Source organism: Puntigrus tetrazona, chromosome 8 (assembly GCF_018831695.1).
Source record: "Puntigrus tetrazona isolate hp1 chromosome 8, ASM1883169v1, whole genome shotgun sequence".
In the NCBI taxonomy this organism is placed as follows: Eukaryota; Metazoa; Chordata; class Actinopteri; order Cypriniformes; family Cyprinidae; genus Puntigrus; species Puntigrus tetrazona.
This window is the reverse complement of record NC_056706.1, coordinates 6,947,274-6,961,350: the sequence shown is the minus strand read 5'-3', so window position 1 is coordinate 6,961,350 and position 14,077 is coordinate 6,947,274. Positions and strand designations below refer to the sequence as shown.

At 35.8% G+C, this 14,077-nt stretch overlaps 2 protein-coding genes across 2 annotated transcripts in view; one reads left to right on the top strand and one right to left on the bottom strand.

Moving 5' to 3' along the window:
* xpr1a (xenotropic and polytropic retrovirus receptor 1a) overlaps positions 1 to 14,077 on the top strand; it is a 181,081-nt gene that overhangs the window by 95,079 nt on the left and 71,925 nt on the right.
* LOC122350510 (xenotropic and polytropic retrovirus receptor 1 homolog) overlaps positions 1 to 14,077 on the bottom strand; it is a 49,235-nt gene that overhangs the window by 34,312 nt on the left and 846 nt on the right. Inside the window, 1 exon segment of the mRNA XM_043247047.1 lies at positions 9,680 to 9,731. Within this exon segment, the coding sequence (XP_043102982.1) occupies positions 9,680 to 9,719 (40 nt within the window). The 5' untranslated portion in view covers positions 9,720 to 9,731.

Here is a 14,077-nt window from a genome sequence, read left to right as displayed (position 1 = left end):
AAACAGTCTGTATATTAAGTTTACTTGGTGAAATGTAGCTGAACATACTATAATTGATTATTTCTAACAAATAGAAAGTTCCTAAACAAGGTCATATGTATATGTATATCTTTTGTCAGCCAACCTGTGTAAAAGCAGCTCAAAGGTAGGGCTGGGCAATTTTCAAATTTGATTGATTAATGCGAATTTAATGTTTTGCATTGATTTTTTGTTTTTAAAAGGTTTCGGATATAAATATTACTAATCACTTTTACAATATGGCAGTGATAACAATGAAGAAAAAACAATGATCTGACTGTGTGTAGGCACGCGTGATTAACCGCTACGCATTGAGCGCCATGAATGACGTGCTCATATTGCCAGGCACCATTCACACAGAATCCGTCAAACACTCCTGCATTTCAAGAGAAAAAACTATGGAAAAGCAGCGCAATCTAATAAAAAGAACCAGTGATAAAGCATTACTGTATGTGTAATATTTAATGTTTGCATCATTGTTCATTGTTTTCACAGAACGTTTATTATTAATAGTTCACTGGTTTTATACTGTCAGAAGTCAGAAAGAGCTTTATTACCAAGTATGTATACTCAAACAAGTAATTTGACTCGGTGACATGAGTTTCCAGTGCAAAGGAAAATAATAAAAGAAAAATCAAATACTGCATTGAGTAAAAATATAGAGAAATGTAACTGTTTAGATATATTTACAAATATGCAGTTTTCAAATGTACACTTTTTGGATTCTATGTATAAAGACAGTCATTTTGAATTTGAATGATACTGAATATTGATAATTTTTAAATCGTTTTCATTTTTTTATTTCAGCCTATTATTTCTGAACATAAAACTTGTACAAGACAAAGCTTGTGAAGGATTTAGTTGTAGTTCAGGCATCTTTTCTGCAAAGACATTTAACAATTGATTTGTTTAACATTTAAATGATGTTGAAAACTCCATGTGTGGTACACTTGGAATAGGATTTTCTTTAACTAGAAAATTAATAAAGAAAAACTTTGAATCATGTTGTAGTTACATTACTACAGTTCACTAGTTAAAATTGATTAAAAAAAAATAAAAAAAATGGGGGGCCTACTTTAGCCCTACATCATGGTGTTAAAAAATGAAAAAAAAAAGTTTCCTTTCGTTTTGTGAACAGACACTAATAAAATAAAATAAAAAATAAATAAATGTGTTTATTCTGTAAGGATGCATTAAATTGATCAAAGATTACCGTAAATACATTTATAATGTTCTTAAAAGATTTCAATTTTAAATAAATGCTATTCTTTTGAACTTCCCATTCATAAAATAATACTGAACAAAATATATTATATTCATTTTTTGTTTAAAATAAAATGTTTTTTTCTACAAAAACATATTCAGCACAAACACTTTCAATATTAATAACAAGAATTGTTTCTTGAGCAGCAAATCAGCATATTAAAATAATATTTCACAATTTTACTACTTGCAGTATTTGTGAAAAAAAAAAGTTCAACCTTGCGCTAAATGACACTTCTTTCACGAAATGAAAAAAACTTACTGACCTCAAACATTTGAGTAGTACTGCATAAAACAAGGAGATCACAAGGCTAAGGCACCAAAACAAGAGGAAAATGTGCTTCTGAATGCGTGGCAGAAATTTGAAATACCTGAGCATATGGTATCACAGCCGCCTCCTATAGTTTCCTTTCGACCTCCTCCCTTAGACACTGTACCCACATATGTGTGTGCATATAAATCAAAGAGAATGTGTTCGACAAAACAAACATTACAGAGCAGCTTATGTCTCTATTCCCGTATGACACAGAAAATGAATAAACTCAGTCTGTTTTTAAAAGTAGAATATATTCCATGATTCATTTACAAAGGGAAGAAATAACCTGCTAAATGTCAATGTGTCATAGTGGCCAAAATGAAAATATTTGATAATACACTTGATGATTCTATCCGTCGCTTTAACGTAGTGAACCTACATTTTCAAGCTACACATCAAGCAAAGTCTCAAATCATTTACTGCCTACACTGCATTGACTGTAATAAGTATGTGCTAACTCTTTTAATAACGTATCTTTCCATTTATCTTTATGGCTAGCATTCTGCGGCTTCCGGATATTGAAACAGCGAGCCGTACGTGCATCCATCATGTGCTGTCTCAGATGTTTAAAAGCTTAAGTGCACATTGTCAAATAAGACCTTGACTCCCACTGCCTCCCATAACCTCCTGTCCTCCCCTCCCCCCGTCCTCACTCTGCTCCTGACAATCCCCACAACGTTCGGCCTAGATGTAATTCACAGATGAATAATGGATGGACTTTCATCTCTCCTGGATTTGGGGTTCACTGCTCTAAGCTACTGTAGCTGAGGCCACTGCATTTAACATGAGATGTGGGATTCTCCTACAGACTCTATCTCTGTTGACTGTCGGGCTGTCAATAGCAGATTTCAAACCATCCTGTCCTGTTCTGTTCCGAAATGTTTCACTGAAGTACAGGAGGAAGAGATTTGTAATATATTACTATACTCTTTTTGCTCGCTCTGTTTTTATAATGCCTGTCCCTCAGCAACCATTTCTGGCAAGCTTTCATTTCACTTAAATGCACCCATTTTTTGCTCATCTCCAATGCTTTTAGTATAACAGCTCATGGCATTAGTCTTAAAAGGCAACGCAAAATCAAAATTGACTATTCACTCTCTCCTACTTGTCTAAATCTCATGTTCCTCCATGCCTAAATGTGCTTAAGTGTCCATGGTTTACTGCGCAGGATTTATCAAGTTAAATATTTATTGAAAAGTCAATTCCAGATAAATAAAATCATGTACTGCTCTACTTTATTTACCACTGAATTTACAATGAAGTTAAACACTGAAAATGCAAGTTTATTTGATCTGCACTAATATATCCAATTTACAAATATCACTAGTAGGGCTGCACAATTAATAAATTTTTTAATCGCAATTACAATTACAGATGCCACAATTATGTAATCGTTTAAAGCGGCAAATAATCGTTCAAAGTGAGTGCTTAAGATGTGTTTTTCTTCTCTCTACACGTTATCTTAAGGGTGTTTCCATTGTTTTAATTTTTGTTTTAGTATAACATTATAATACCACTCATAGATTCACTTTTTTAATACTGTAGAAAAGCAAAATGTTGTCAGCTTGTTTGTTTTTATGTAAAAAAAATGGAATGCAGTTGCTTCAAACAATGGTATAAACATCATTCAGTGTAAATTGTGTTAATTGTAATTAATAAGCGATTTACAATTTTAAGGGAATAATTGACAATCATGATTTCTGTCGTAATCGTGCAGCCCCTAGCATAAATGCTTTTTATAAACAGAACAAATTCACTACATTCAAAACAAATGTACTCAGTGTTTTTTTTTTTTTTTTTAAATCACACCGTGTTTGTTTCTCCGCCAAGAAGGAAGTAAAAACAACCCAGCTAGTGCACAATTAGCATCGAGCACCACATCTGAGTGGCAGCTTGTGAAGAAGTCCATCAATAATGCAGAGTATGGGGGGTTGGCGTCGTGCTGATTCTGCCAAACTAGCGGCCCCCTTGAACGTGGCCTCTGCCTGGCCTCATGTCCTTGGGCCAGCACAACCGGGGAACAACGCACTCCCAAAGCTCCCCGATCGGAATCTGTGTTAATAAGAGACTCGGTACCTCCACACGTGTGCTGAATAACAACAACAACAACAAGACCTCCTACACTTAAAATAAGCCACCACATGTCTGTCAAAACAGCAGGCTAAAACAGGATAGAGGGACAGAAAACTGAAGGAAAATGTCGTTATTATTTATGCAACGGCTTCAGTTAATTGGGTTATATGAACCCTGTATTCATTTTAGGAATTGTAGGTAGTCCAGATGGTCTGTTAAATGGCTTATTCATACCTGATTAATTAACAAACAAAAACCCGGATGAAAGGCAAATGTGGTCTGATCTTTTTGAATGCATGTGCACTGAATCATTTGTGCATCAGGTGTGCCTGAATAACATAAATGGATAATAAATTCACGACAACCAACATGAACCAGACAACCATGGTTTATCATAACCCCTGTGTGTGTGTGTGTGTGTGTGTGTGTGCGTGTGAACTGTGTCCAGACTTAAAGTGGAAATAAGAGAATGATGCCGTTTGCTGCTCTTTGATCAGAATGAGCACCAAACACTAATTACGCTAGCTGCTCTCTCAGCAGGCAACAAGCTGTTCACAGCTCCCTATGACAAGAGCCCTACTCAGCTCTAAATGAGCTGTGGGAGTGTAAAATACAACACACACACACACACACACATACATACATATACATATACATATATATATATATATATATATATATATATATAATAATATATATATATATACATTCTGTTCTGTCATAATCAGTAAAAAAAATTGAAGTTAAATATAACACAATTTCCAATTTCCACCTTATTTTGCAACACGAAAATAAGTTATTTTGTGGGATACTATTCATTAGCTGCTATAGCACATTTTCCAGTTTACTAAAGCTTTTGAATCTCAAATACTAAAAAATGCAATTTTCTTGAAACTACATAAAAACAGTAGCAGTAGTTTTGCAGTAGCATTTAAGTTTTTATTCTGTAAAAAAAACTAGCATTTTTACAGTGTAGAAAAATAATTTAAATGCAGTTGTCTCACAAATCTTTGCAAGGCATATGTGACCTACACAAAGAAGACCCAAGGTCACCTAATTCCCTAGTTTTTAGTCTTATAGAGAACAGGGCTCTATACTAGATGCTTTCTTATGTCCCTGCGTTCATTCCAACATGGAAGATCGCTTCACCTCATATCTCTCGCTCTACTGGATTACTGGAGGTGTGCCCTAGCGGCCAGCCAACCGGGAGCTTAACCTATAGAGTACAAGAAGATGCGCACAATTGCTTTTTTGCCAGTATTGATTGAGAATCATTAAACCTTGAAAGGCTGGAGGATTCAATGGGAATGAGTCCTGAATCTGTCTATACAAAGACAGAAACATAAAAAAAGAGAGATTTCAGACTGGGGCACAAAGAGACTCAGGAGAAATATACACATTTTGTTGATTTTATTTATTTGATTCTAGAACTGACTGGACTGTGAAAAGTGATTTAATCATGAGAAGCTGAAATAATGTATGCCATTATATATATATATATATATATAAATATATATATATATATATAGATAAATATATATATATATAATGTCAAACAAACAACCAAAGAAAAAAACGTTATTATTCATACAGCCTGATGTACAGTTCCTAACCAAAATAAGCACAATTTTCCATAAATTTCAATGTGGCTATGACACTCCATATTAAAATATAATCAAGTATCATTGTAGATATTTCTACACTGTTGCTTGCTACGCTCCTAACTTTCACAAGAATAAATTGCACTCACTTTTGTCTGTTACTGTAGTTATTGTTTGCATAGTTATCCATCTATGTGGTTTACATAGAAAAACAATGGAAAGTAGCACAGTGCAATGGAAAAATGTGTTCAGTGTGAACTAGCCCCAATGGCAGCTTAAAGGTTTAATGATTTACAAGAAAACGGAGATCTTTGGTGATTTTGTTACTAACTTCTCACTAGAAATGACATCAAACTGACCTCAAGTTTAATATGTTATTTTTATTTTTTACCTTGAATGTGGCAAAACTGAATGCATAGGATAGTATATCATAGGCAACAAAGGACACATCTGTTGCACAATCATTGGATTCGGACATGCAATATTCACTTCCTCCATATGCTGCTCAGTGTTGCCTGGTTTTCAAAACAAAATAGACCTGTGGTTCCATGGTAAAGATTGCATTCTGGGGGTCAAAATAATTTTTAAATAATTTTTTCATTTAACATTATTTTAACACATTATCACATTAATTGGGTTGCTTAAAGACATGAAAAGCAACCTGCGGCAACAGTTAAACTAGCCCAAATGTGCAGGGAAACTGGGGACGTGGCAACACTGATTCATGCATGCTGTGTCAAATTACATTCCTCCTATAAAGATCAATAAGGATGCATCTATATCTACATCCACATCTCAATTGCTTAGGCCAACCAGAAGCAGCAAGCAAGCAAGAAATTAAGCAAGCTAAAAAAGAAAGCAAGTGCTCATATTTCCTTCACTGCTGTCTCGTCTTTAATTAAACCTCTGGGCTCAGACAAAAGGCCCACAGTGCAGGTTAAATACAGCATGAGACTACAAATCCATAAAAGTCTTAGAAAGTGCACACAAAGCCAATTTGAATGCACTCACCTCAATTACAGCTACACTGACGAGTGTTAAACTGGCAAGCTAAGCTGAAAGGCAGGACTACAACGTTATGAATAACATTATAGTGGGAGTCAGATGACCTTTAGGTAACCATGGGTGAACCATTCCTTTCCCTTACAAAAAAAATTGTGTCCTGGCAAACCCTCTGGCTCAAGTTCATATTTACATGCTAATGAGCTTTGTTTGCCACAAATCTGCTCACAGTTAATTATGTTAGCATGCTGCTAAGCTAATGAACCATTTCTCAAATAAGCCAAAAATTTTTTAAATAAACTCAGTGTTCAACATTTTATATTAGGCCAAATCATTTTTATTAATGCTTTTGTATAGTTTTGTATATCACTGAGCTTGCTTTACATTCTGAGATTACTTTTTCATGGTTCCCTTTAAAATGCATTGAAATAGGTTAGGTAAGTGTTGGTACACTAACTTTGTCACAAAGGGGTCTTGCATAAGGCAAGTTTACAGTGATCTTTCATCCTCTGTCTTTCAAAGGATTTACAAAAACTCTCACGTACCTCAGAACCATTAGGGACCTCAATTGCTTATTTCCGTAGCTGAACACGTTAGCATACTGAGCTGATCTGTGTTCCTGACACTGAAAGGGAATGCTGACACTTTGAACTGCCCCTCTCTCAATATTGAGCTTTCAATATGACTATATCAGATCAGGCCAGAGAGAAAGAGAGAGAGAAAGAGGGCCGTAATAACCCAATAAATTGCCTCCTGGGGCACCAGTGTGTTCACAGAATATCAAAACTCCTCTTTCTTATACTCTGCAGACTGTGAAGAAGAAAAAAATAGCTCCCTCATAAATCTAGCTGTGGTAATTAGTGTTTCATGGGAGGTTTATTTAATAAAATCATCACTTGATCGCAACAGATTCTGACATTGCAAACCTATATGTGAAAAACTACTGCGTTAAGCCTTACAAATCATGTTACTAGAGTTTTGATAGACAAGAAACTTAATATAAAAGCCACGAGACAGGTGCTTCAATAAGTCTGCCTATTCCTTTACTCTATTTTTCCTCTCTTTCATTTTCCATCCATCCACTTTCCCTGTAGAGGACATCAAAGCGGTTTTGAAAGAAAGAAGAGACCACAGCACCACAGCTGTACTGATATTGGACACTGTGGGGCTTCAACTGAATGCTGGGAAGCGAGAGAGCCATTGATCTTTATGGATTAATTCTTATCTGCTGGATTTAGACACTGGCATTGATTATAATACCATATACTGGCCACATTACCATTAAGACTTAAACTAGCTTAATCCAGTAGTTACATGATATCACAATTGTTCTTCAATGGATCTTCCAGAGTATTCAGATCCTAGGTATTACTTGAGTAATTATATGTGTAATTTACTTTAAAGGAACACTAGGCTCATTCTCCAACTCCCAGAGTTAATAAGTTGAATACACGATACACAATATAACTACCAAGATTGGCAAAGTAGATTCCAAAAACAGTAAAACTCAACCCCAGAGCTAAAAGATGAGTTTTACCATTTGAATCCATTCAGCCAATATCCGGGTCTGGCGATAGCACTTTTAGCATAGCTTAGCATAGATCACTGAATCCAATTAGACCGGTAATATCGCATTCAAAAATGACCACAGAGTTTTGACATTTTTCCTATTTAAAACTTTACTCTTCTGTAGTTTTATCGTATTGTATCGTATATTCAGCTTATTAACTCTGGGGTAGTTGGAGAATGAGCTATTTCAAAATGCGGAGTGTTCCTTTAAGTGTATGTCTACAATGTTTTTGTCTAGAGATTCACTGACTAAATTCTGGTTTGTACAACAAGCCGGTAATTATTTTCAGATACATTACTGCTATTAAAATTCCTAAAGTGTTGTATTTATGCATTCCAACTTTACAATGTACAGTATAATATATTTATTTTGAAATCTAATAAAGATTACATTTAACAGTTATAATAAAAAATGGGTGCAAACATTAACTTTAAATTTAAGATAACAACAATGACTTAAACATAAAAAAAATTATTAAATAAGCATTCACATTTCACTAACCAATAAAGTCTGTATTATTGGCCTATAACCAATATGATAGAGATATATTGCACATCTAATTATTCACCCATTTTTCATCCTCTTCCTGGCAAACAAAAACACAAGTCTGATTGCTTACAAAAAGTAATAGCACACTCTTTGCAATAAGCTGTATGAGCAAATCTGTGGGATGAATTTTAACACTAAATTTAAGTTCAAATGTCTAACCGTAAGTATAAGGTTCTTGCCACAGAAATCACCACTAATAATTACAATGCAGGTGTTTTTATTGAGTAAATCACAGTTACAAGCAACCTGTGGATTATTTGTATGCCAGTCAGCAAAACCCAGTTAAAATGCAGCTCAGCCATTTTCCTGTTTTCCACCCAAAACGTTTTAAACACAATAAATCTGTTATCCTGACGAACAGACATGCCAACTTTGCTTTCATTTCCCACCTCAACGAAACCCTGAATTCCAAAAACAAGGTCAAAGTGGCCTGCCAGACACACACACAAAGTCTGACAGAGACATACAGAAGCACTGACTGGAAAGAACATCTCTTCTTTAGTGTGACAGGACCCTATAAACATACATGCGCACACAGCACACACACACACACACACACACACACACACACACACACACACACACACACACACACACACACACACACACACACACACACACACTCCTGAGGGCTGTTTGCTGTTAGTTCTCCAAAAGACGGATGCCAAACTGTGTGGACCTTCTTCAGGTGTCTGGCACTGTTATGAATGGCTTGCTCAGTCTTGTTCCCTGGCAAAAACTTACATCCAATCATTCGTGATCCAGCTGACTGTCTCAGAGGACACTTTAAACAATAATTCATGCTGGCATCATATCATTTCATGTCACAGCAAAGCATGTTGGGTCATACTTTGTCACGTAATATAACGCCACATGAAAGCAAGACATAAAACTTCATCACTAATGTCTCTAACCAAATGTTTACCTAGAAACATCCACCAAATAGGAAATCAGAGGTAACAGACTCATTTAAATTAGTATGACATCAATGCTTCGTCACTTTGAGACTCAATGACTTGAAACCAAAGAACTCTGTTTACTTCTTTGCGACAGTGCCTCAGATAAACTATTTTCCCATCGCACTCCCTGTCAACCTCACGCCTCGGCGGACATCTGACGTCCTGTATTAATTATAGCTATGCCGAGCTGCCCCACTGTCTTGCAAGAGATGCGGCAGTGCTGAAATTTCTTCTATTTATAGTAGGAGTTCATTCTAGGGTGGTGGAAACGAGTACAGAATGGAAAAAGGGTTTGGTCGGTTGCATGTTTAGAAGGGAGTTTCCTTACCTTCTATGGATGGGGCCTGGTCCTGGGCCGCATAAAGCATCTCCTTGAAAGCCTGCGTCAGAAAAATAGATACGGCAATGATGAGATCACAATCTTATGGTGCAGGTCAATAGTGCAATGATGTACAGAAGTCTTACATATTCTATTAAGGCAACTTGTCATGGCAAAGAGAGTTGACCTGGCTGGATATGTAGGCTAATTGAGGTTACTTCAAACACTGATCGAGCATGTTATATGGGTATTGTTGTTTCTTTAAACATGAATATTAAACTCTGAGTGAAATGGTAACTTTCGCCTCCTTGGGAATATGATTACATATTTCTCTAAGCATGCCATTAACCTTGCAGATAATGAAAAACACTGGACGATTATGCAAAGTCTGTTTCCAGATACTTCTGGCTGTAAAACACATAACTATTGGGCTGTTTTAGTCATTTCAATGCTTTTGATTTCATGCAAGCAAGGTTAATCTGGTAATTGGTGCAGTTTCATACATTCAAAAACAAAACAGATTTTCAGGGTGGCATTGAAGATACTGTCATAATAAAAAAAGTGAAAAGCATCTTAAAAGGTTGACAGGTATGCTTTAAAAATGTTTGCTCATTTCAGAACGTTTGCTTAAAAGTGCAACTGCAATTTTAAGGACAATTCAATCCATTTCTACCCGTTCTGTAATTATTATAGTAATATTCAATTATAAATTCTACATGTAAATTAAAATAATACATTATACATATAGACAAATTTTGTCAGGTAAATTGTAAAACGAAAAATAAAAAAGTTAATTCAGCATTTTATATATCTATAAAGCATTTTTTATTAAAACACACTTCTACAGTGGAAGTTTACAGACTCACTTCTTTATAAAATGAAATCTATTGGAGTGTAAACATTTAGCACAGGGGATGAAACATTATCTGACAGTTTACTACATAAGCTGCTGTCAGTGCAGGAAGTGCACAGTCAATATATAGCATAGATTGAAATCCATATCTAGACGCCAACAAAAGACAAATCACAATCAAGAACATTTATTTGCTAAGCAGACATCCTTCGTTCAGGGGAAACGTCAACCAAAGCCAATTAACATGGGGCTGTACAGATGCTGTGAACACTTCTTTTCACTATAACCAAATCTCACACTCAGGTCAAAGCCTGGCCAGTGTGTCAACCAATGAAATAAGAGAATCATCAAGATGGCGGCATTGCCATGGCAATGGTGATGATGACACAAAGGCTAGATGTGCTCTCTAGAGTATTCAAGTTATACAACCAAAGACTGTAACCAGGATACATTTGTTCTATACATCTGCCTGTCCTCCAGAAATATGTGTGCATGAGTCTGCGTGAGGTTTGGGCAGATCTTTATGTCCAGCGAGCCTGACAGCAGATGTCATCCCAGTGGGAGAGGGAGCGCAAGTCCCTGTGTGTATACGTGTTTGTGTGTGTAAGTGTGTGTCAGTGCATGTGTGAACAGCAGGTCTGTGAAGTCAGCCAGCAAGATCCATACGTCCCAGCCAGTAAGCAGACCTGCTGCTTTGAAGAAATATACTGTATGCACGCTCAAAACAAGCTATATTATATTTTTAGCAAGGCAAATATCACTAGAACTATTGCTCATGGCCACATTGTTGTTAACTTTAGTGATTTATTAAATATTTTTTTAAAAACATGCCACTTTTTTGAAAATAGGCTCATTTATACAGTTGATTTTTACCAACTTAACTAGTTTCCAATTCTTAATTAACTGCAGATAGTTGTCTTCAGCAAGAACTTCTTGAATTTGCGATAACTGACACTGGTGACAATAATTATGAAATTTCAAGCGGTATAAAAATTTTCACATATTAAAGACCTTATTTAAAGCAAAAATAATTATCGTGAAAAATATTGTTACTGTGAAATATAATTATTGTGAAAATAAGACTGTGGTCATATCCTTATTTAAAGACAGTGTATAAAGCAAAAATATCTATATTGTGATATATATATAGTTATAAAATTACGCCTATTGTGATTTAAGATGTTGATCTTATCCTCCATCTCTAAAAGGATCTAAGCCCTGATTAGGGATTGACTGCCTAGAACAGAGCATCAACCACATAGAACATCTCAGATCTAGCACAGCAACGCCTAAGAAACTGCCAAGAACTACATAGCAACCATAGAGAAAACCACTCAGAAGTAGCAACCTCCCAACAACCAACTACTTTTAGAACACTTCAAAATGCATGTTGGACCCCCTAGGAACCACCCCACAACACCTTAGCATTCACACACAAGTGAACGTGTTGAATATACTTCACCATCCTCCACCAGTCATTTTTTTCTCTAATAGAGTTGTATTGCTTTTCTATAATTAAGCAGAAATTAATTAGCACATTACAATAATCAGTACTGACATGAGATGAATCTCCTGATGAAGTCGTTTCAACTATAAGATGCTAAATATACATTATGATTGTTTAATTGACAACCATAACGATGTTCCTCTGGTGTTCCAGAGGTAATGGTTGAATGCCACACCACCTTCTTCACGTTCGTTTTCTCCCTTCTTAATCAGCCTTAAAAACTAAAGATACTACAGCTACTTTAAATGCACAAGCCGGAGTGTGAGAGCTCATTAATTTATCACTCAATCAGTTTGTCAATTTATCAACTGGGAGACTAAGTGTGTCATCAACTTTCCTTCACCCTTTCTATTACTGCAACCTTCTTTCTACCTTAGCATGCGAATCACTCAATAAGTCACAATTATTTCAAGGACATTTGCTTTTGAAGACATTACGTAAAGTATTGAACAACACACATAGTTCAAAGTTTTAAAGAACGGGCAGAGGAAGCTTTTCACTTTCTTTTTCTTTATAATGTTCCGAAAATCAGTTTATGGACTCTAGTTTTATTTTACTGTAGAGCCTGTGGGGCTGCTTCCCATTGACTTTCTACGGCACTGTCAGCCACAGGCAGCAAAGCAATAGGTGAGAGAGAGACCTGAGTCCATCTAGTAATCACGGCTTAACTGCTCACAGAGGACTTCAGTGACCAAACAATAATAAATTCTGCTTTTCTTTGGGATACACTCCGTAAGACAGAGCTGCAGTGGATCATATTGTATCGAACGCAGTTGAAAAAAGATGTTCGTCTTCATCTTGCCATGAAAATCAGAGCCTCCCACTTCTGCACAATCTATCACCGCATGTAAAGAATAGAGCCAGACAGTTCATTGATAAGGCTGTACAGCGCCAGAAAGGATATTGCTAATCATATATCTCTGTCATGTAAACATTGTAAATACAGCTGCATATCCATACATTCCTGGTAGTATCAAATGGGAGGTTGATCATTATGAATGAAAATTTTCCTTGAGTCCTTTTGTCTCCGTCCTTGACAGATCAAGCCGAATCTCACTGCAGTTCATTTGCACATGCAAATTGACACATGCAGCTAATAACTGAGGTTTGACACCGAAGTCCACCCAAAGACGACTGAGATTAATCTTAGATGCAACAGACATAGAGGGCAGCATTCACTAAAGCACCTGAGAATATCTGCAACAGATGCATCCATTTCTATTAAATGATCCAATATTGATCAATCTGCCAAACTACGTGAAAACAAAACAACAAAAAAAAAAATACTAGAATGATTCTTATAAGGCAATTTTTCTGGGAAAAAATGCGTATTGTTTATATTTTTGCCTACAGTTCATGTTTGTCTGGTTCTGCGTCTGATTACAGATTCAGCGCTCCAGACAAAGGATTTCTCCTCCTTTGTGCACCAAGAGCGGATGCTGAAGCTCTGACCATCCACCATCACACAACAAATACCATTGATTTATTGTCTAAGGTGCAGTCAATAATTTCACAGCACAGAAACAATAAATAAACCAACATCAGATTAAAATCATGCATGAAGTCATTCATTTATTCAACAGTTAGAATGACTACTTCAACGTTTTTCATCCACTTGTTTAGAGGTCAATAAAAACAGAATAAGAAAAAGTAATTACACGCATAGCGCTCTATATAGTAATAATAATAAAAATAATAATGGCTTAATTTTTGAATTGAGAAGGTTTTTCCTAATTATATTTTATTTCAAGTGGAATTATATACTATTTAGGCAGAGGCTTGATGGTAGGGCATGTTATATTTAGTGATGGATATAGCATGAATCTCTCAGAGCCTCTTTGTTCCATAATTCATAAAAATAAAGGTGGTTGAAAACCACTGAAAGCCATGGACTGCAGCTGTTTTAAACCTTTTATGAATGGTAAGAAAATTAAGTGCATTTTAAACCTGCCTTATATAGTGTGGAAGTATCTTTCATGACGTTATTTTAATGCTACATCAGAAATCCAATACTATTGTAAATATTAAATGCTGTAGCAAGCCTTCA